Here is a 23337-nt window from a genome sequence, read left to right as displayed (position 1 = left end):
GGATTGAGGCCACAAAATGAAGGGGATGCAATAGAAGTTGGGCCAGTACAGTGGGGCTCACCACAGGGGACACGTGGTGATGTTGGAGGAACTCTGGGAAACTGGTACAGGGGCCCAATGCAAACCAAACCAGGGCCTGTGTTACAAGGGAGAACGCTGCGGCGCTTTGAGATGTTTGTGGCAAAAGCTCTTTTATTGCAGCATGTAGGCATAAGATTTGCAAGTTTGACTGTGCAGCAGAGCAGGGACCCAGCATCCTTCCCAGTTACCCCAGCCTTTCTGGAGGACTCGAACATTGCAGGCTGCTGTCCAGGGAGCTAAGTGCTCCTGGGGTCCAGGATTTTGCCAATAAAGAGGAGGGTTCCCGTGGTGTCATCCCTCAGCACAAATAGGAACGGTCTGTCTAGATGGTAGTCGAGGGGGAAGGTCAGGCGAGCAGCATTCTCTACGGGGCTTGGTGTGGATCTTGCCCCATCTTCATTTAGTTCCAGGACTGCCTTGTGTTGCACATGAGAGAGCTTGGTGGATTTGGGAGAAATCTTGCTGAAGTCAGGTGTTGTGAAGAGCGACTGGAGCCCTAAGGGAAAGGAGGAAGATTCCATTAGCTGGGAAGAAGGGGCCTTCTGGGAGGGTAAGTAGACAGTGCTGCAGATTGGGGCCGTACTACTAGTGCTGCAGAGGGGAGGAGTCATAGGTAGGGTTGCCAACCCTCCAGGATTGGCCTGGAGTTTCCAGGAGTTAAAGATTGTCATGTGATGAAATCTCCAGGAATAAATCCAACCAAAATTGGCAGCCCTAATCATAGGGCCCATTGAGCTCATTGGGAGATGGTGGGAGTGGGCCCCAGGCAGAGCCTGTGTGAGAGATGGAAGCATGAGCTGCCGTTGTCAGTGAAGTCCATACATATGCCAGCAGGACCTAGCTTGTGACCATTGGCTGCTTGTTCTCGGGAAGCTGAAGGAGCAGCTCTGAGCCCCAGCAGCCTACAGTGGGCCATTCTATGTACATACTCATCTCCTGCAGTGTGCTGCCAAGTGCCGCCTCAGAGCTCAGCTTCAGCCTGGGTATGCTCAGCACAGCGTGAATTGTCTTCAGCTCCCTGTCTATGTCACGGACAAACTCCGAGGTGAGACTCTCCTCAATCAGGGTCATGTTCTGGGTCACCTTCTGTGGCAGGAAGAACATAGCACTGACCCCGGCTGTCAGTGGTAGCTGGGCAATCTGGAAGCATAGTAAAAAAAGACAAGGAGTTATCTCTAAACACACCAGCAGAATCTCCCAGTGCCAGCTGTGGTCTCTTAACCTTGGTTGGCCGGCCAGCCACTCCACCTACCAGGTTCTTCCTTCCCACCCTGCTTATCTGCTATACCACAGGTTCCCCTTGCCCCTCCACAGTACAGACTTCTGCCCTAAACCCTGTCCCTCTGGCTGTGAAAGGAAATGCAAAATGCAACATCTTTCCTGTGAGAATCTCTACTGAATTGTAGTATGGGGGGGAGCGGAATTCTCAGCTGGAACTCCCACCCCTCTACTGATGCTGTGCTATGCACAGCCCCCAGTTCTGGGAGTCAGACCCAGGGCCTGCCCTGCCTAGCTCACTAGCAACTTTTCCAGCTATTTCAGGAACAGCCTTGATGAATTCCCAGAAGCAGCACTTTCCCTCCCCTGTCAGAGGGAGGATGCTTACCAGAGGGTGGAGCTCCATTAGGAACAGGCTGGAACTATGTGGTAGAGCGAATAACTTTCCACTTTTTGAAAGGCAGTGAGTCAGAGAGAAACTTCTACCAAAGCCTGTCCTTCCCTGCAGCCTATCCCTTTCCTCCCTGCCCAGCTGGGGCGGCTGTACAGACTGGAAAGACCTTTGTGCTACTTAAAGCTGTAGTTGCTTGCTATATGATCATGGGAATGTGGCGTTCTCTGAGCAAACCCAAAGCTCTCTGCCCTGGTGTAAAGAACAAGAGTTACAGGAGTTTGGTGGGAGGGGCAGAACTCATCCTCCTGGTGGGGGGGAGCTAGTGAGTGAGGATGGATCTTTCCCTAGTCTAGAGCGAGGTGATTTTGCACAGGGGCTACATTCTCTTTCTTGCTCAGTCCTTCACCTGACCTTGCAGTTGAGTTCTGAGTCGAAGCCATATCGCAGTATGGCTTTGGGGTCCGACATCATGGGCACCTTCACGGATCTGTCTTCATCCAGGTGGAAGTCCTGCAGCATAGTCTTTGTGGGGTCAAACTTGGTTCTCCACTGTCCTATTTTTAAAAATAAAACAGGAATGTTCAGGAATAATGGGAAAACCTAAGGTCTGGGTATGTAACCAGTGGAATGGTATTGTGGTTTCATACATGAAATAGTCCTGCTTTAGGGGATTGGTCTTGGTAAGTGGAGGATGATAGAGGTCAGAAAGCCAGTTACTGGGATCAGCTATACTTGCAACTTTGTTTTATTGTTACTGTTGGCACTCTAGCCCCTTCCATCCCATCTGAGGTTTGGCCAGATTGGATATGAAGTCAGCTGACATATGCTGGTTGGGTGGACGAGCAGCTGGAGAGAGCTGATGTATTTATAATTATATAAATAAAATATAACTATAAGTGGTACTGCTAATCTCCACCTACCCTTTGTGTATTTGCTCATTGTTAACTCTCCAGGCCAGGGACAGTCTCTGTACCCCTGTTTGGGGAGCACCCAGCACAACGTTGCCCTGAGCTTGACTATGCCAATTGCTGCTCTTGTAATATAAAACTTGATGTCTGGATTCCCTAGAACAGCTCCCCAGTATCTCCTGTCCATGCAGAGGGGTGGTGTGGCAGGCACAGTCCCATCTGAACTCTTGATGAATCTCCTTCCATTGGGCAGGACATTCTGTCTTTCATCCTTACAGGTTTTCACTTTCCTCCTTCCCTGACCCCTTTTTGCAAGCAGGTCAAGACTCAGCTTCCTGTGAGTAGTGACTCCTCCCATGGGGAAGTTCTTTCCACGTTCATCAAGCATCTGTCCCACCTCCTTTACTAAACTCACAGTAGAGAATCTATATCCATGTGTTCAAAGAAGTTTCTTCCTGTCACTCTGTCTTTCTGCCTACCTCTTCAGTGTGCCCTGGCCAGGATGTGACCTTCCCTCCTGTGTTTTCTGGCATGCAATTAGGAGACAGCCCCATCTCACCCCTGCCCATGAACGACGGTAAGCTCTTACCTTTGAAATAAACTGCCCCGATGAGGAAGATGCTGATGCCTGTAGGTATCTCCTTCAGGAATTTGACAATCTTTCCCTTGGTCTGCTGTTGCACCCAGTTGTTGATGTCTTGCAGGTCTGAATGGGTATTGCCAGTCAGCAACTTGGGCCGTGCCCCATAGGACTTCTCCAGCTGGCTCACAAACCCCATTTTCATTCTCAGTTCTGAGGGGCAGAAAGACCATTACTGCAGCCTACTCCCTCTATCAGAGACGAAATCCCAAGGCAATGAGGTACAGCTGAAGGCCTGGCAGTGAGCATCCCATGCCCTTTCCTGACATACTTACAGATATCTAAGCCCTAGTCTTCTAAATACCCATTGTTGTGATACACAGGCATGTGCAAACACCTAGAGAGTCTAACTAAAGCTGTGTGGGGAACTGATGTATTTATCTAGTCTCACAGCCACATCCTATGCTGTAGTCTGGCAAAACCTTCAATTAATGGGTAAAGATTGGTGATAGGAACCAAAAGCCCACCTGTAGCTGCCACCACTTTGGTGTCTGACTCTAGCCCTGTCCCTACACTCCTTACATGATTACAGCTTATTGAGGAGCTTGGATCTTCCTCAAGCCATCAGGTTGGGGGGGGGAGGGGAGAAGTGGGAGATTTTAGCATTCTTATCACGATGGTCTAGAGCAGAGTGAAACATGGCATTTTAACTGACTCAGAGGGGTCAAACAGTCCTATATGATCTGTCTTCAGGCTGGGCCTGATCATTATTGTAAAGCAAAAGATATAATCAAACTGTATCTGGAATTGAAAATACATTAGATGGCTCCTGGGAGGTAGGCGCAGCTGGAGTGAGGCTTAGGGAGGAGATGAAATTATCAAAGCAAGTTCTTGGGTCCCTTCTGTGCCAGCAGCTCTGTTGCCAAGTGCCCTGTTGGCACTTCTTTGATTTTAATAAACCTTTTCCAAGCTCTATCTAGGGACCCCCAACACTGTCACTGCATAGTGCAATCAGCACAGGGCAGAAGCAGTTGCTTAGGCTCCAGCCACAGCTGTGTCCTGTAACTGAAGCCATTGGTGCCTGTGACCCATCCATTCTGCTCTCCTGACTGCTGCTCAGGGACAAAGACAAGATTGATGTAGGCAGGTGAAAAAAGGTTTTTACTTCTCTCCACAACAATGCGGGTGGCACTTCTTAGGCCCTTTACAGGTGCAGTGATGCTAGCCAGCAGCTCCTTGTAGGTGTTGTGGACCTCAGCCTTGTTAAGCAGGTCGTAGAAGAGAGTACGAGAAATCAGGTCTTCTGTTCGCTCTCCAGCACCTGCCAACCATAAATAAAGGAGCATGAGGCCCCCCTCCAGCCATGCACGAGAATGCATGAGGAGGAGGAGGAGGGACTCACCTAGTAAAAGGCCAGAAAGTGCAGTAGCTACACTGAAGGGAGACAGTAACACATTGGCGGTGGGAGTCTTGCTCGACTGCTGGCGATACAGGTCATAGCCAAAGTTGGAGACTGAAGCTGCCAATTTGTTTACAGGGCTTTTGTAGAAGGGATCTTCCTCCTCAGCTGCCTCTGTGTTGCCTCCTTCAGGGGTCCCGGAGTCCTTGCAGGCACAAGAAACACTTCTTTAGAATTGCTCTGCGTCAGAAGGCAGGAGCAGTATGATAGCCAGAGAACTGTTCACCTTCAAAGTGCTTTACAGACATTTCTCTGTAAGCGGGGGAAGTACTGGCCTTGTCGTACTGTTGGGAAAACGGAGGGTCACACAGTATATCATAGGCAGAGCTGGGAATAGAACCCAGTCCTGCCTGCTGTACCTACTGGAGATTCCACCATGCTTTTATCTGGGCAGAGCAGGACTTACCTTTCCCTTGTCATTGCCCATGATGGTCCTAGGTTGTCCTTGGCAGCTCTGGAGGATGGTGCTTAATATTCCCATTTAGAATTTTAATTTTGGAAGTTTTATGGTCCAAGTTTCTCACTCTCCTTGTCACGTTTTGTATCACACTCACCTGCTCTGCAGCCGAGTCCTGAGATCTGCTGGGGGAGGCTAGGAGCCCTAGCCACAGGAGAACAACCAGAGTCTGCATGATGGAACCTAGAAGGGAAGAACACAATAGAGCTGTTTGCCCTAGTCAATCTGCCTATTTCTTTGTTCCAGCTAGCTCCGTCTGCTACACCTAGCAGGCACTGCATGTGCATCTAGTGCATCTCTCTGCAGCGGGACCTCGTCTGCATAGCTGATCAGCTGCAAATCCTCAGCCTGTGGCTTCTTCAGCTGGTCAGCTCCAGCTGCTTTGAGCTTCTTGAGATTGTGGCATGCACATTTCTGGGCAGGTGTTGCCTGAGCCCAAAAGCAGAGGTAGAGATGTGATGCAAATCGCACTGGCTCTCAGACAAGACACCAGACTCCAAGGCCCTGAAAGGTACTAGATCAGATCAGTGCACAAGAGACTCTTCTTGCTGCTTTACATCCCATGCATTCAAAAAGTCAATAGTCATACAAAAGCAGCAAGTCCAACAACTAACGCTGGATGAAATAAAAGATAGTTAACGGGCTAGTGCTGTTGTCCTGAACATGCACACACACACTGCCCAGCCCTCCACTTCACTTCCTAGCCTCAGGCTTGCTCACTGCGTAGCCCTATCCGTGGAGGATTACTGGCTGCATGAGCACCTTACTACCACTCTGGCTCAGTAGCTGATTAAATAGCATCATTGATGGGCTCCCAGGAACCCTTCCTACCCTAAATGCATACCATGGGGTAGAGGCTAAAGCAGAGAGGAGTAAAGGATTGGACTGGGCTTACTCAGGATTCTTGATAGGAAAAAAAACATCAAGCTCCCTAGAGCCACTAATCCTGTTCTTTTTCAGAAATCCAATGTTAACCTCCCCAGTGTCTGCATGGGAGGATTCTGTACAATGATGTGTCTGGTCCAACGGGTAGTGTTACCCAAACCTTCATCCTCGGTAAATTAGAGCAATTGCAGGGATGCCATGTCCCTGAGGTCAGATGCCACAGGGGTTGGGTGAAAGCAGTGTTTATATAAATGCCAAAGGAATTAAAGGAAGGGCACTTGTATTTAACTAACCCCTGTGATCCAGTGCAGCCCGAGGAGTAGGAGCCTGCACATGTGTTTCAGATTAAATGCAGCTCTAAAGCAAACATGGCTGTCGGTAGAATTGCAAACTCTGAAAGCCACGTGTCCACAACGACTACAATTCAGGGACCAGCCTGTTCAGGCAGAGGATTTCCCTACAAGAAAAAACTCCCCCAGCCCCTCTCTCCATGGTAGCAGTTTTGCTTTAGGAAACGCTGTTCCTCTACAGCATCCCTGCCAAAAATGCTATCTCTGTAGCATTGTTTCTGTTTAGAGCAGACATGAAACTGGCTATGCAGTCCAATTTCGCAAGACTCATGGATTCTCTCCCTGCATCTATGCTCAGACACCATCCCCCACCCAGGAGAGCAGTATTCTGGATTTCTTTCCAGTGCAGAAAATATGCTCTGAGTGGAGCTGCTGTACTGGACCAAAGCAATGTTAGGTGGTGTGAGGGTGGATGTGATTCAGGGACTTTTCATTCCTGTGAGAGTAAGCCTTATGGTGGGATTTCTGAGTAGGCCTGCCTCCTGTGGAACACAGGAGCAGAGAGATTCTGGCTGGATGCTGTCTGAGGATGCCTGCTGCAAGCAGATTCTTCACCTGGCTTTTCCACTATGCTTAGTGTGAGAGGTTTGCTCTAGGCTAGGCATGAGATGTGGGGTTTCCATGAAGTGTGGCCTTTCTCTGAAAAAAGGCTCTACAATACTCTCTGCTCCCAACAGCTCTGCTCCTGGAAGCATGAGAATGGAGAGTGCATTCCCAGATTTTATCTTTGCCAGGATTGTCACCACCCTCATATTTCTCAGGCTTTGCCAAGAAGTGATTTCCATTTTAGAATGACAAAGCCCTGCTGAGCTTGAATGGGCCTGAACATCTGGATTCTATTTGTGCAGTTATGATGCACACAGCCAAAACTGCAGATAGAAAAAGTCATTGCTGGAGCAGAGCTGGGGTGATTTCTAGTGTAACTTTAAAATCTATAGCTGTGTTTTAAAAAGAAAGGAAAAGATCTAGAGCATGCAGTCTGTGATGTTAGACTCAGAAAGAGCAGGTTGGGAAACAAGCTAAGAAGATACTTTCCAAGCGTGAATTGTCTCTTCCCTGGATCTCTGCAGCTCTGAAATAAAACAGCATTCCCCCAGGCTAGAGAGTTCTGAAGGTCTCTAACTATCCTTACGCACATTTGAGTGTGGGATCTCACAGCCACCCTACCTATGAGGTCTGTTTCTCTCTATTGGGGGTGTCTCAGAGCACCTCACCAAGAGGGTCTGTCTAGTTTTTTGCTAGACTCCGTTTCTGTTGCAAAGAAAACTATCTAACTGCAACACAAGTGCTAATTGATGCAGGATTGTAACCCCCTGCTCATCCATGCTTGATCCTCAGAGCCTGCAGGAAGGACCCTTGTTCCCAAGCACACTTCTGGCCCTCAATCGCTCCAGGAGAAGCCGGAGAGTCCCCCATTTCCAGCCTACTCCTGTTTCTCCAGGAGGAATTCTTCACTCTCCAGGCCATACCATAGCAAGGACCATCACTCCTGTCTCCCAGGCCCTGCAAGAGAGCCCCCTCCCCCCGACTCATTCCTGTGCTCTTCCCATCATTCTGGGCACTCCGATTGCTACTAGCTGTGGACCAACAGGTCTGGAAGCAGGGTGAATTGCTCCTTACCTCGGACTCCTCTCAGCCACTGCTGTCCTATGTTACCACCCTTGATGAGACTCTGAACAGCATGGAGTTTATAACAGCCACATCTGCTTTATTTGCTGCCTGCCAGCAGACTGCCCACAAGCCCAGCCTTCAGCAGGCTTCAGGTTACACTTCCCAGGGTTCTCTTAAAGTGGTCTGCCCTAATTTTTTGATCCTGTGATTGTCACTGCATTGTGCTGGCTTTAACCCTGCACTTGATCCAGCTCCCAAAGCAAATGCTCATTATTTGAGAAACAGTCAGTGGTTAAAGCACAAGACTGAGAACCAAGTTCTCTGGCTTCTATTCTGTGCTCTGCCACAAGCTCCTTGTGTGACTTTGGGCAAGTCAGCTCCCGTTTCAGTGCCCTGGCTTCCCCATCTGTAAAATGGGACCATTCCTTCCCTACCTCAGGGGGTTATAAAATGCTTGGTGATGGCTGATGCGGTAGCATCATTAATATAGCAGCAACTCCATTTAATGTAGCAAGAACCTCGACCCAGCAGCAGGATCCAAATATCAATTTAAAGCAACTAAAGAGAAAGGACCCAGGAGCGGCTCTCGCCAAGATGCAGTGTCAGTATTAACAAGAATGACCTAATACGCTCCGTGAAGGAGAGATGGGATGGGACTGGGGCTATCTGACCACTGCTACAAGCAGCTTGTCTAGAGGGAAATGCTGAAAGTAGTAAAGGCAGCTGTACCAAACCCCACATTTGGGATTGTCTTGGAATCTATCCCTGCTGCGCTGCAGGCCTTACTCTCTAGGCAATGAGACTTATTCAGACATGCACTCATCGCCTACAGGCCCTCTGCTAATGGGAAGAGGGGATGACTGGAGATCCACATGAACCGCAAACCAACATCTTTGTGAGCTGGAAAAGCAAATCATCCCATTTGGTTTCTTGTGGGTCAGTGCTGCTTCATTGACCATGGCCAAGTGAGAAAAAACAGTCTTCCTGAGCAGTAATAAGATGGACAGTTACGGCCTTATGTGGAAACTGCTTCTGGACTTGTATTGTAAGCAGAGATCTGTGGAAATAAGCTTGTCCCTGAGACCCGTTCTGCATTCACCTGAGGCTGAGTGATGCTTGTTGTTGGAGATTAGCAGTTGACATTTCCCATGTTTTTCTCCACTTCCTCTTTTTAATGTTTGTATTTAGTACTAAAATGCCTTTTGTGAAAGGCTTTGGGCTGATTCTTACTAAGGCCTTGTCTACACAAGAAAGTTGCACCAGTTTAACTATAGGTGTGATTTTTAACCCATGCAAAGGCTGTGTGAACACACCTATTTTGCTTTAGCTAAGTCAATTAGTCCTTTTCTATGTAGAGAGTTGCATCAGATTAACTAAAATTGTGAGTTTAAACAAACTTAGTTAAACCAGTGCAAACCCATGTGGATACTTTATTTTGGTTTGAGTGGCTTATTTTATTTAAAATAGGGCATATTCTTTCTGAACAATATTAGGCTTTATGTCATGGACATTTTGTATGTTTGATATCCATATGGATTTGCTATAGTGAAGAAATTCAATAACATTTCAAATATGAAACTTATCAAGAAATATTAATTTAGTGATGGCTTCACCCTATGGGTAATTGTTTTCAGGGCAGAGGTCCTGTACCTACATGGGGGAACAGAAATTTTATAATAGAAACTATTTCAAACTAGCAGAAAAAGTTATAGCAAGATCCAATGGCTGGAAGTTGAAGTTCAAAAAATTCAGACTGGAAATAAGGTATAAATTTAACAGTGAGGGTAATTGACCATTGGAACAGCTTACTAAGGGATATGGGAAATTCTCTATCACTGGAATTTTTTAAATCAAAATGGGATGTTTTTCTAAAAGACCTTCTCTAGTTCAAACTGGAATTAATTCAAGGAAGTCCTATGGCCTGTGTCATACATTTGAGACTAGAAGATCACAGTCATCCCTTCCGGCCTTACAATCTATGATAGAGCTTTGCTTTACCAGAATAGGTTCAAGGGCCACTACCAAGATGTATGAATGTTAGGAAGCAAGAGCATTGTCCTGTGGTGGGAAGTCATGAGCCTGGATGTTAATAGTTTGCATTTCTACAGCCCCCTCCATCAGAGAGCCTCAAAAGACTGCACAAAATCTCATGAATTAATTTTGACGTAACAGAGTATTTGTTGAACATCAAAAGTTAATTGTGCCTTATATACAGCATAGCAGGAACTAGCCACTGCCCTCTGGAACAAAGTGAAGATGGGAGTAGGAGAAGAAAAGCTGGAGGGAACTACCAGAATGAAGGGGAGTAGGAGGAAATAAGAACTGAGTTGTTCAGAGCTTTGAAGAGGAAGAAAAATATACATTCTGCACAAGGGGAGCCGGAAGGCCGTGGTGTGGAAGGAAGATGACTTTAGCGGCAGGATTTTGGATCGAATGGAATGCAGCAAGGTGCGAATCAAGGAGGAGGAAGTTGCTGTAGCCAAGGCAAGACCTAACGGAGGCATGGACCAGCATCTCTAAAATAGGGCAGTCGTCATGAGAGCAAAGCAATCTGAAATGTTCCCTGAGGGCCCTAGTAATAGAGCTGGATTCCTTCTGATTTACTCGTTAATTACATAGTAGAGTAATTACACCCTCTTGTTGACCAGTAAATGTTATTCCACGGGGCACAGGGCGGGGCATTATTCTTAGCTGGTCTCCCCTTAGACTTGGAATCTGTAAACCATGTGTGGTGTCTATTGGTAATTGCAGGTTTGAGCCAGTTGCTTTCTTTTAAAAAGGTTTCTTGTGTGCCTGACGTTTGTGGTCGGTGAGTCAATCCCCCTCCATCCAATCCCAACAGAAAGTGCAGGACAGTAAGTGAGGGAGATGCCAGCAGGCAACTTGCTCTCTGGTTGGGGCAGATCTACTCAGGAAAGGGGGAGCTGTTGGGAAGGTGACTCTGGTTCTTTAGCTACTTCCCTGCGAAAACAAAACCACTAAGATATATCTGTGTGGTGACTGGGAGTGAGCCTCTCACTTTGGGAGAAGAGACTTGTGATAGCAGGGTTCACAGTAGTGTGCTAAAGGTAGCTGTATAGATGTTGCAGCCTGGGCTCTGAAACCTGTAGTAGGAGGGTGGGCTTCAGAGCCCAAACCACCCCGTCTACACAGCTACCTTTAGCACACTACCGTGAGCCCTGCTAACCCAGGTCTGTGGACCAGGGTGGGAGGCTCGCTCCCAGATGCACTGTAGACATACCCTAGAAGGGCTTCCTAGAAGTGATGAGAAGCAGAATCTGCGATGGCCAACAAAAAGTGGTTCTACATTCCCTTTGTCAGCATGTAGACATTCACTGTTAATTGCTACAGAAACGCCGAAACTAGCAAGACTAACGTAATACAGCTTAAGTTGCTGTGGTGGGGGTTGCTTTTCCCCCAAACCATCAGTCTCTGCTGCTTGGGTCAGACATGCTGAGTTATTTCAGAGCAGGGATCCAGTGAGCTGTGCGCAGCTCAGCAGTGAAGCTCCAGGTGAACACCATTCCTGTACTGACAGAAGGAAGTGACTCTGACCCCAAGGAGATGCAGTCATGTCCTGGAAGATGTCAAACTCCTGTAGCATTGTTCTGCGGGCCCAGGAGCACCCAACATAAGATAACAAGCCACACGTAGGATGTGCCAGACTGGGTTACACCATGGATCCGTTGCATCCAGCAGCCTGCCAGCTGGCAATGCCCAGTACCAATTCCTCCCTCAGAGGAAGGCAAAGACCAGCCAGTTGTGCTGTGCTGCTAATGGGGAAATTTCCTTCCTGACCCCTACAGCTCAGCTCAGACCCCACAGCCTCAGACTGGATCTCCCCTCTCTTTGTATCCACCCACATTAGTGGATTCTCTGGTATGTTCAGCTGAGATTTCCAAAGGGGAATGGGCAATGTCCTTTTAATGGTTCCATATTTACTAGCCATTAATCTCATCCTGTGACTCCTCATTCTGGTGGTGTGAGTTGGAGTAAGAAGAAAGGACTGCTCACTTCTCATGAGACCCTTTAGGACCTTCCATCCTTCAGTCAAGCCCCAGTAACTCTTTTTCCCCCCAGTCTTTGCAGTTACTCCACCTGTTTGCTGCCCTGCTGTGCCCCTCTCCAGTCTCTGCCGGGTATCTCTCAAGGTGACAACTCAGCCAAACATCATCTGTTTCACTCTTTATTATTCTGCCAACATAAAAATTACTAAAAAACACTTTACAAAAGATGCCTCCAACATCCCAGGTGAAGGGCTGGTGCCAGGGATAGAAATGAGCCCCCTCCCTTGCGCACACACCCAGTAGATCCCAGTACCCAGGGGACTGGGGCAGAAATGTTCTAGGCAGAACCTTTATCAGAAATAGTAGCTGAGACTCGCATCCCAGGGAAGGTGACTGGCTGCTAATCAATTTGATGTAGCTGCTATTTGCCTATCTAGTGACAAGCAAGTCCTGCTGTTTGGTGAATGTCCTGACCAAGGAATGTGCATAAGGGGCTCAGAGGGAAGAACAGCTTTTACACCTCTTGTCTTTGTCCAATTGCATAGAGACATTGTCAGAAGCTAATGAGTATTCAAGACAATTTGGTACCAGCACTGCTGCTCAAGAGTGGTGCTGAGGGGCTCTAGAGAGAGCCCTGCCAGAGGGGACCCACTGGGATGGGGCAGAAGGGCTTCTGATGGAAGCCCAGCCAGGAGAGAGAGACCCTGCTACAGAGGTCTCCCAGGCAGCAGTCCCAGGACTCCTAGGCACTGCTCCTCCCTTATTTGGGGATACTATTTTTGATGCCATTTTTCAGGTTAGGTGAGTCCTGTGGCTCTTTTTTCTGTTGGGCAGCACTGGGGTTGGGGTTCTGGATGCTGCCCACAAAGAGTGGGATGCCTGTTGTCTCCTCAAAGATAATGAAGAGAAAGGGTTGGTTGAGGCTGAAAGTGGAGAGTGAACGAGACATCATGACACTAGTGGCAGCTGATGCCTCCACGCCATCTTCTGCAAGCTCCAGGGTGGACTGGTGCTGGATGCTGGATACAAAGAGAGGCTCATCTGTGATCTTCTGCAGGTCTGGGGCGGAAAACAACTCCCTGAGGCCTAAATAGAAATCAAATTGGGGTCAAACAGAAGCCTGTCTACTCACTAGTTCAGTGCCATGGCATGCCATTGGCTCAGACATTCATTTTATCCCTGTAGAACAGTGGTTCTCAACTTTTGTACTGGTGACATCTTTCACATAGCAAGACTCTGAGTGCGACCCCCCCCTATAATTTAAAAACACTTTTAAATATATTTAACGCTATTATAAATGCTGGAGACAAAGCGGGGTTTGGGGTGGAAGCTGACAGCTCGCAACCCTCCCAGGGGTCCTGACCCCCAGTTTGAGAACCTCTCCGTAGAGAAAGCAACAGTCTGTATCACTGTATTCGGTACACAACACCAGGGACTGGACATGCACCATACCAGATCCCATACTAGGGAATGGGCAGGCAGAGTAAGGAAAAGTGCACTCTGGCCAGATTTATCAGTCCTTCCCTGTATGGATAGCTGCAAGAGCCAAACAAACGCAGCTTTCATATGGACTGACCATCTATCCTAGGGCTTTATACTGCTTCCCACAGCATGGTATCTGAGCACCTTCCACAGTGCTGTCCCTAGTGGAATTCATAGAGTCTCTGGCATTTCTTCCTAAGGGGTGGGAAGCTCCAGTGGGGTATATTTTGTTTGCTGCTTGGTGTTTATTGGTTGGTTGTAGATTTTGTTTTTTGAAGGATGCTTGGGTAGGTCGGGGGCTTTGTGGTAAATGTCATTCCTGCTATGCTGGAAATGCTGTGTCCATGAGGAAGGTCCATTTCATAACCCGGTCCAGACCCTCTTAACAAAAGAGGGTCCTGTGGCACCTTTAAGACTAACAGAAGTATTGGGAGCATAAGCTTTCGTGGGTAAGAACCTCACTTCTTCAGATGCAAGTGAGGACCCTCTGTTGCTTTTTACAGATTCAGACTAACACGGCTACCCCTCTGATACCTCTTAACAAAGACTGTTTTGTCCTTAGTTCTCACACTCTTTGTTCTGGGCTTTGTGATCTGCATTGTCACTGAGAAGCACATTTGTCTTAGCAGTTCATACATCTCAACACCAAGGGAAAATAAATTGAGGTCACAGGCAGGGGAAGGGTGGTCACAGCTGAGTTTGGAAGTGAGATGGAGAGCTGAAGGAGGGGAAGATAGGGAGAGACAGCTACAGGAACTGCAGTGAAGACAGGGCAGAGAAAAGGCTGGTGCTAAAAAAGCAAAGGGCAGGAACAGGGAGAAGAGTAAAGAGTTACAAGGTCTTTGAAGTTGCCTGGAGCAAGGAGATCTGTTCTGAGCTTCAGTGCACAGATAACTGCAATCAGCCCAACCCATTCATACCGTGCAAACCTCACCCTGGGCATTACCTAGTTGGCTGAGGACTTGGTTGAGTTCAAGCTGGTAATCTACATGCAGTTTGGGCATCTTTACCATGGTGGGCTTCTCCTTGGGAAAGCGGCTGTGCAGCTTGTCATGGCTGAGGTTCGCCAGCACCTGGGAGACGTTCCACTTAAACTGGTTTGGGACAATGGCCACAAAACTCATGTTGCCCTTAAAGGGAAACCTGGCTACCTGGAAACAAACCAATCAGAAGAACTGGTGGAACAGGAAACAGCCAAGCAAAGACAATGAGGGCTCAGAAAGTGATTTGTCAATAGAACAATTAGCCAGGGGGAGAAGGGCAGCATGCTGGGAGTGGAGTGGTTGTTCATCCCAGGGAGTCAGAGGTCAGACTGGAACAGATACTGCTAATGCTTAGATCCAGTATCCACAAGGCAGGTGGAGACCAAAGATATGAGAAACACAAAGGCCCCCCTGTAAAATGAACTGCATTTACACTGCAGTGGCCCTGTTCTGAAGAGATCCTCCCACTTTTCATGGGAGAATTCCATCTCCATGTTGCTTCATTTCTCTCAGACTTATCCAAAAGGTCCATTAGGTCCCATCTAGTCCATCATCCCATGAATTTGAGGGCAAAGATGTTACAGCCTTTCAGGGAACGAAGGCAAAGGATGTTTGAAAAGAAGTTCTGTGTCCTGCGTCTGTGAACAGGTATTCCCATCTCTTCTCATAGAACGGGGATGCAGTGGGGGCATTGCAATAACAAAGTGATATTCCCGTAGCTGCCCAGCAGCACCCCAGACAGACTCTTACCTGAACCTCCAGGGGATCCAGAGTAAACCAGCTCAGGGAATATTTCTGAGCTTTCATCATCTCAACTGGAACGATGAACTGGTCGTCAAGGTGGAATACATCTGGCCCAGTCTGGCTGGGGTCAAACTTATGCCTCCAAAATCCTGTTCAAAACCATACATTTCTAATTAATCAAAGCCAAACCTGAATGAAAAACAAAGGAAAGTGCCTGACAACGCATCAGCAAACAGGTGAGTGGTGACTGGAGCAGGGAGAAAGAAGTGCCATAGCAGGAAGGATTTTGAGTGCAGGATGTCTTTATCCTCAGGAGAGGCTGTGTGGTGCAGTGGAATGAGCCAACGCCTAATGGCATCCCCTCTCTGTGCCTCAGTGAGGGAGAAGACTGAGGTGCTGTGGGGAGGAAGTAGAGAATGTCTGTAAGTGCAGGGTAAAATCAGTGATGGAGAAGAGAGACAGCTGTAGAGCAACCAGTAAGGCAGGGATTGAGGAAGGAAGCCAGCAGCAGTGATAGTGCAAGGAGCTCCTGCAAGTGTACAGGCCAGGCCCCTGACAGCACAGAGGTACTCAGCCCTCAGGGAATTAGAGGAAGACCAGGCTAAGGTTGTGCTGGGCTGTAACCTGGCCACGACTTAGCAGGAGCACTTCAGAGCACCTTGCTGGGCACCTAATGAAGTGTGCGCGACCTGGCTAAGAAGAGCAAGATGATGTGCTGCCTCCCAGGGATCAGGACCAGCGAGGTGACAGGGACGCTGTGGGTTAGTTCTGGCTCCTGGGTCAGTTAACGTGTGTAGCACAGGTGAGGAAGTCAGGAGGCTGCGCTGTAATGAGATTTGAAGACAAGACTAAACAAGGGGAACTGCGTACATGCAGGGGCGAGGAAGAGGGATCTAGCAAAATGGGGAAGAAATGAAAGGAGATTCCACCTGGGTACCTGCAGCCACTTCACCTGGGGAAAGGACCCAGAACCCCAGCTAGTCACTGAGGGGAAGGCCTGGAAAGTGGGGACTGTGGAGTGCACTGAAGCTCACCTTGGAAGTGGACAGCATTGAGTAGGAGCATCACAGTGCTCGTAGGGAGCTGATCCAGGAAAGTGGATATCTGCCCTTCAGTTGCCTCCTTTATCCACTTGTTTATGGCTATGAGGTCATTTTCATTGTTCCCAGACAGGGTCACAGGCTTTGCCCCATAGAATCGCTCTGAGGTCTCCAAGAATTTCTCTTTAACCTCAAACCCTGCAAGGAAAGAATTCGACATGAGGTCATCTGGCCTTGATGAAACTCACTCAGCGTGTCAGACAGTGCGGTGTGAAGCCAGATGTGCTCACCAGATAGCAGGGGCTTCCCCACAAGAGTACTTCAGGAAACTAAGGGGTGTCACTGTTCTATCAGCACAGCTGCTTCAGTCTGTGTGTGTCCCAGAGAGTTTTATTTCAGCAGCCACACCCCAACAGGAATTCCCCATTCCTGGCTCTCACCTTTCTGCAGATAGATGCGTGAAGCTACCCTGAGCATGGACCCTGTGAGCTGCCTGCGAATGCTGCTCAGCAGGTGGTGGAGACAGGGCACTGATTCCAGGTGCAGCGCCTCCAGCAAGCGTTTCTCCGTCTGGTTTGCTGCGCCTTAAAAGCAATGTCAGATTTGTGTCAATATCCGAGGGGCTAAGGGGCAGGTGCTCTGACCACCTCCCTCTCTGGCTGGGCATCTGATGTCTTCCCAGAGAGACTCTGGTGGTCTGAGTGTAAGGCATTAGAGACAATACCCAGCACCTCCTGACTGGGTCCATGCTGTCCCAGCAAGTGAAACCGAGACCAGCCTCAAGTGAGGGTAACCGTCGATAAAGCCAGAGGATTAACATTGGCGGGAGGATGCCCAGCTTAGTGTTTGCATTTTGGACATTGGCTCTGGGTGCTTCTCCTAGAGGGAACATCATAGAGGGCGAAAGCTTGTGTTGTTTGAACCTAGTAATTTACCTAGTGCCAGCTGGGACAATGCCAGGGTGATGCTGAGGGGAGACAGGATCACATTGGGTCTGCTGGTCTCCATCTGGACCTCTGTCAGGAGATCGATGGTGAATTTCATCAGACCTTCTGCTAGCCTGCGTGTCTGCTCCTGAGACATGTCACAGCCTCTCTCTTGACCTTCTCCCTCCTCTTCAGAGGAATCAATTTCTTGCACCTCCAGCACCTGCTTGTGATCTCCTACTGTCCCGGTGACAAGATGGCCCCCTGAGCTTGTGAGGCCAGCACCGGGGCTTGTGGTGCTGGTAGTGGTAGGAAGTGGCAGTGTAGCCCCATGGATGTCTTCCCAGGTGTCAGAGGTGGAATCCAACACTGCAGCATTTGGCAGGGTTGGATCCACTCCTGGCAGAACAGTGGTGGTGGGAACAAACTGTGGCTCTCCTTCTAAGGCTCCAGCCTCTTCAGAGTGCTGCAATGAAACAGAAGGAAGTTACATTGAGAGAAAGCAGGGAAACAGAGCTGCATCCGCACTCTCTTACTGGGACTGCAGGTGGCTTGTCACAGGGAGGGGACAAATGGGTCCAGTTCACACTGGCAGGGAGGCACCATGCCTAGTTATCTGGCACAGGCTACGTGCTCTGTGATGAAGCGTTGCAGGTAGTCAGTGAGAGGGAGGCTACCCAGAGGGAACTGGTCAGCAATCTGAAAGATCAGCACTGTCCTGACATCTGAGCAGCACTACTAGGGCTGCACTGAAGAACAGAGGGAACAAGTCCCCTGACAATAATAGCAACCGATGATGACCTACACTAAAGAGGAGGATGATAAGGGACCTGTTACAGCCAGTCCCTTCTCAAAACTTGTGTGTATTCTTTGACTATGGAATATTAGTGCCGAGGTGGCCGGTGTGTGTTGACACAGTACATCCCAGGACAGAATATGCTGAGGTAGTAACAGCATCACCCCTTGTGCTTGGACTGCTCTGGCCAGTGCCCCCGTCCTCTCTGTTACCTGACTGGTCAGTGGTTGTGCTGAGGGATCCCATTCCGGGTTCTCTTTGCTGGTGGAATTTTCCACTGCTGGGCCCTGAAGGTTGAAAGTAGTTATTCAGGATTTCACATGAGCACAAACTTGGAAAATAGAAAGTGCCTTATTCCAAAGAAAACGGGCCAAGCCGGGGTCTTCCAAGACAATCAATCACTCCTCTCTGCCTACTCTCTTGATCTGCCCTGTCGAGGTGAAAAGATGGCTTCATCTCAGCTTCCTTCAGTTAAATATCTCTGGCTAACATCCTTCTCTTGGCACAAGGAGTCTCCTGCACCCCAGTTCTGGCTCCCTTCTTGTTCAGGCCTCCCTTTGCCTCTTCCGTCTGTAACTCCAGCATCATCCTCAACCCCGAACTCTCCTCCTCTCCACACCTCTAGCACTGCAGATCTGCCTCACACCATCTCTGCAGCATTCTCTGTGGGTGTCACAGCCTCTACATCTACAATGCTGGTCACTTCTTGGACCTAGCTGGCCCTAAATAACTCCACCTAAATGACAAAAACCCTCCCTACAGAATAGCAGGGGGAGAGGAGAGACATACAGAGGTTTCCTTGTGTGTATTTGAACAGATCCATGTAGCACTCGGGTAACACAGGGATGGGCACAGTGTAAAGCCAAGACAGACACTTTCAGACACAAGCCTCTATTCTTCCTGGTCCAAAGCTGGTAATTTCCTTTATTGGTTTTATGACTGAATAATTAATTCACCAGCCAATCTCTGTACACATCAGTTTCTGTCCCTTATACCAGTGATTTGCAACCAGGAGTACGCATACCCGTGGGGTACACAGAGGTCTTCCAGGGGGTACATCAACTCATCTAGATAGTTCCCTAGTTTTACAACAGGCTACATAAAAAGCACTAGCGAAGTCAGTACAAACTGAAAATTCATATAGACAATCTGCTCTATATACTATACAGTGAAACGTACGTACAATAGTTATATTCCAATTGATTTATAATTGTATGGTAAAAATGAGAAAGTAAGCAATTTTTCAGTAATAGTGTGCTATGACACTTTTGGATTTTGATGTCTGATTTTGTAAACGGGTAGTTTTTAAATAAGGTGAAACTGGGGGTACACAAGACAAATCAGACTCCTGAAAGGGGTACAGTAATCTGGAAAGGTTGAGAGCCACTGATCTACACCATATGCTGGCCTCTCACTTCAGGCTGGGATTTTCAAACCGGCCCAAGGGAGTGAGGTGTCACTGAAAGTCAGTTGGAGCTGGGCTGCCTGACCATATTTGGGACGCAGTGCATATGGCAGACTCTGCACACAGTGAAGTTGGACATCCCCATATTTTTGGCATGTGTTTGAAGGTGGCCCTGGCAGGACTAGACCAAGGTGTGCTGGTAGAGCTTTACAAATACCCCGGCGTAACTCAACACATGGGAGCCTGTCACCGCTTACCTCGGGTCTCTCCTGCGGGGCGTGGTGAGAGGGGGGAGTCTCCATCTCAAGGGCATGTGCCAAAGGAAACTGGAAGGAAATTACCTAAGTCAGAGTTGGGGGAAAGGGAAGAGGCCCAGAGTTGGATACCAAATAGCTTCCTCTAGGTTCGGATGAGGAAATCACTCCCCTCTGGCTCACTTCCTGCCACGTCCCTCCAGACGGGGCCAGAGACTAGCACGTCCCCTGCGGTTCCCTTGGCTGACTGAAGCAGAGATGGTTCTAACCTCTTTGTAGAATGGATATAACAGAAGTGGAAGTCCCGAGGGGGTGATGGAAATGATTAGAGAGAGACTGGAAAGATCGGGACTGTTTAGCTTAGAGAGGGAACAGGAAGAGGGATGCAGAATAGTGGCTGAGATAGAAGATAGATTGAGCAATTCTAGATCAGCTCTCGTGAGAGCAAGGAGGCAAATGGATGAAATCACAGTGCCTGATGAACTCCTGTAACTCACAGCCACTAGAGACCATTGAAGCTCAGGGTATTTATCTGGGTCATGAGCACCTCCACAGTGACATCAGACTGGATAAAGAAACCGAGGTCTATAAGCCTTTGTGTGAAGATCAGCCCTGTTCTAACCCAGCCTACCCTGTTCCCGCCACTGCCCCCGGCTGGCTGGGGTGAAGAGTGCGCTGACAGAGGAGATGTCCTGCAGGACAGGTGAAGGCAATGCTTTGTGCCTGTGGCTTACCCCTGGGCTATCGTGCAGAGTGGAAAAGCAGAGCAGCAGACCCCAGAGCAGCATCGCCGTATTTCTGGAATACAAAAGCTGTCAGTGACACTCACAAGCTACTCCCTGGGTCCTCTCTGCTCCCAGGGTGCCGGTACTGTGCCTGCCCATTATTATAATGAGAACAGCAACAGATTATGAGTCCAGAGGAGAGGAAAGGAAAACAGGATCCAAGAGGAACAGACACAAACTGCTGGGAAACCAACTCGGAGACAGCAGCCGGCAAGGTGAATGGCGCTGAAGAGAACAGTCCCTGAAGCAGCACTGGAGTCCAGGCCCAACCCCAAGGCGTTGCAGCCAGAGAGTAGACCAGGACCCAGCACTGGTGCAGTGCTGTAGCTGTGCTCAGGCGTTTATTCTCCCTGGACGCTTGCATTTCTAACCCCTCTCACCCTCATTTGGCTGGAGAGCACATTGCAGTTTCCTAATGATTCCCCCATGAAATCTGTCCCACACAACCCAGGGAGAGGCCCAGCTTCTCCACTCTCTTGCCCAGGCACACAAAGCTGAGGAGAAGGGACAGGCCCCTGGCTGATGGTCAGAGACAGTCCCAGTTCTGCTGCTGCTCTGTGCCTCCATGGGGGACAGTGAAACTGACCTGCCTTTTAGGAAGCTGCAAGGATTCAGCAGGTGCTGCCTGTAGAGGGTTGTGGATGGAAAGTGCAATGTCAGAGCTGATCACTAGTGTTGCCCCCTCAATAGCTGGCCTGCAGCACAGAGCCCTCCCCTTCCCACCACTCACATAGTCCCCTTCCAGGCAAGCACAGCCCCTCCCACCGCTACACTCTTGTTCCTGTCACTTGGGGGGGCCAGGCTCCCTGCCAGTGCCTCGGGCATGGCCCTGCCCACTCGCACTGGCCTGCACCTCGCTGGGACCCGGCTCCAGCCCCAAGCACTCACCCTGGTCTAGTGGGGGTCGTTCTCCTACTCCTTGATTGGGTAAACACCCAGCACCACCCCCAAAACAGAGCTGAATTCCTGGGGGGCAGCGTCAGTTTGCCAGGCAGTCCCTAGCTTAACCTGGAAAAGCTGGGCTGCAGCCCTTCTCCCCCCATCTGCCAATCACCTGTGACGAGATTGAGGGCATTTCAACGCCCCCCCCTCCAAAAAAAAAATCCTACAGCTGGCCCACATGCAACCCCAAACTTCACTCCAATCCCCGAGGCCTCTGGCCCTCAGCTCATTGTTGAATTCTCCACTCCCCACCCACTAGGGCAATTTCACACTGTGCACCCTCTCCCTCCCACCGGAGCAGTTCCCCCCAGTTTATTGCCAAATCCCTCCTCCCCCCAGTTCCTCTGCCCCTTACCTCGGTTTGCTAAGCATTTCTGTTGGTGCTGGCACCCTCTCTACCCAGCCGATGGCTCTGCATGGGGCAGATGAAGCCCCTTGTCCAGCCCACGCTTGCCAGGCAGTGACAGGCATGACCTTCAGCACCACCCCTTATTTGAAGATTTTTCCCTTTCTGCAAATATTGACCCTGTACATCCGGTTAAACATTTGTTCTGGGATGGAGCGAATTGGTGTTTTTCTGTGGGGCTCTAGGTCGCTGCACCCCAAGGACAGCTGTGACCCTGATTTTACCAGCTTATGTTACTCCTGAAAGTCTAAGAGTAGAAGTAACAACTGGAATCTTTTGTCTAATTGAGTTTCTCCCCCTTTCCAGATCCCCTTTGTGCCTGTAGGGGCATGCAGACCCCTTAAACCTGGCCTCAAATGGAAGAGCCAAGGTTTGGGATTTAATGGCTTTTGGGTTCCTCTCCCCGCGACTATTCCAAGAGTTTTCTGTGTGAGAAACTCCAGCTTTCTAGTCTATCTATCCCAGCCTCTCCTCCTGCTGCAGCAAACATGGGACTGCAGCCCTTTGACACATGGCCAGGGCCCAAGTTGTTGGCTGCAGTGTGTCCAAGCAGGAAGTGGAGTGGCCTCAGCTTGGGCTGAGATGACACCCTCTGGGCCATGCCACACATCATGAAGAGTTGGGTTTCCCCACCAGCGACAGTGTTGTGAGCCCTTGACACACACCCACCAGAAAAGCCCCCACTCTTACGTGGCAGGATGGTCTTGTGCGAAGGGCACGATCCTGGCTCTCTCACTGGCTCGCTATAACCTTGGCCTGAGCTTGCCCTCTGTACAGCGGAGATAATGAGCCTCACCTGTCTCTGGGGGTGATGCGGCTTCATGCATTACTATCACTGTTGGACTAGAGTGCTGGGGGGGGTGGAGAATTTGAATGGGACCATAGGGCCTGAGCCAGGGCTGTGCTAGCTGACTAGTCTTAGAGCCTTCGAGTGAGGGCAGGAGGCCTGCTGCCCCCTCCCCACACACATACACCCTGGAGAAGGCCCTGGCCCCCACAGTGACTACAGGGAGAAGCCTTAAGAGTTTAGGGAGGGGAGAACAGGTGAAAACAAGACAGGCCTGAGAACTGTCACCCCAAGCTGCTTTAGAGGAGGCTGATTTGGGACGGGTCAATGTGCTGTTGGGAAGCTGCTTTGAAAGGCCAGGGTGGGGGAGAGGCGCTCTAGAACATTCGGAGGTAGAAGTTGGACAGGGGTCACCAGCACAACCTACTCCAAGCTGGCAAGGCAGAGGCCTGCTCAACCGCACCCCTTCCGCCAGGGGAGCCTGCACAAGGAGAGCTGGCTTGGTTCTTTTCAAGTCACTGCTCAGAGCAGAGAAACTGTTGGCTGCAGAGTAGTCACTTTGCAACCCTCTCCGACAACCCCAACCCTGATAATGGTGCACACCCGTTTCGCCCAAACACAGCCACACTGCACCTCCACCATCCAGCTACACCCTCTGCCTTTCCCCCAAACACAGCCACACTGCACCTCCACCATCCAGCTACACCCTCTGCCTTTCCCCCAAACACACAGACACACTGCACCTCCACCATCCAGCTACACCCTCTGCCTTTCCCCCAAACACAGCCACACTGCACCTCCACCATCCAGCTACACCCTCTGCCTTTCCCTCAAACA

At 49.5% G+C, this 23337-nt stretch overlaps 2 protein-coding genes across 6 annotated transcripts; both read right to left on the bottom strand.

The window, feature by feature from the left end:
• Positions 1-172: 172 nt before the first annotated feature.
• On the bottom strand, positions 173-8060 carry SERPINF1 (serpin family F member 1). The gene is made up of 8 exons (XM_054008286.1): positions 7953-8060; positions 5195-5280; positions 4584-4785; positions 4347-4502; positions 3191-3394; positions 2105-2247; positions 1011-1221; positions 173-577 (listed from the first exon to the last, which is right to left on the bottom strand). Exons 2-8 carry the CDS (start codon positions 5270-5272, stop codon positions 318-320), a joined length of 1254 nt encoding a protein of 417 aa, XP_053864261.1. The 5' UTR covers positions 5273-5280; positions 7953-8060; the 3' UTR covers positions 173-317.
• A 4056-nt stretch (positions 8061-12116) lies between these two features.
• On the bottom strand, positions 12117-21804 carry SERPINF2 (serpin family F member 2). 5 transcript variants are annotated; one of them, XM_054008746.1, is made up of 11 exons: positions 21663-21764; positions 20952-20990; positions 20315-20378; positions 19584-19652; positions 18134-18208; positions 17135-17591; positions 16640-16783; positions 16194-16397; positions 15166-15308; positions 14379-14583; positions 12117-13036 (listed from the first exon to the last, which is right to left on the bottom strand). In XM_054008746.1, the coding sequence occupies exons 1-11, from the start codon at positions 21677-21679 to the stop codon at positions 12711-12713; spliced, it is 1743 nt and encodes a 580-aa protein (XP_053864721.1). In that variant the 5' UTR covers positions 21680-21764; the 3' UTR covers positions 12117-12710. The 5 variants fall into 5 exon arrangements, with proteins under 5 accessions (XP_053864721.1, XP_053864725.1, XP_053864723.1 ...); XM_054008750.1 differs by having other exon boundaries at positions 20956-20990; positions 21663-21751; XM_054008748.1 differs by lacking the exon at positions 21663-21764 and adding an exon at positions 21420-21550.
• Between the last annotated feature and the right edge of the window lie 1533 nt (positions 21805-23337).

The sequence above is a fragment of the Malaclemys terrapin genome, chromosome 18 (genome assembly GCF_027887155.1).
Source record: "Malaclemys terrapin pileata isolate rMalTer1 chromosome 18, rMalTer1.hap1, whole genome shotgun sequence".
Lineage (NCBI taxonomy): Eukaryota > Metazoa > Chordata > Testudines > Emydidae > Malaclemys > Malaclemys terrapin.
This window is presented reverse-complemented; position numbering and strand designations above follow the sequence as displayed.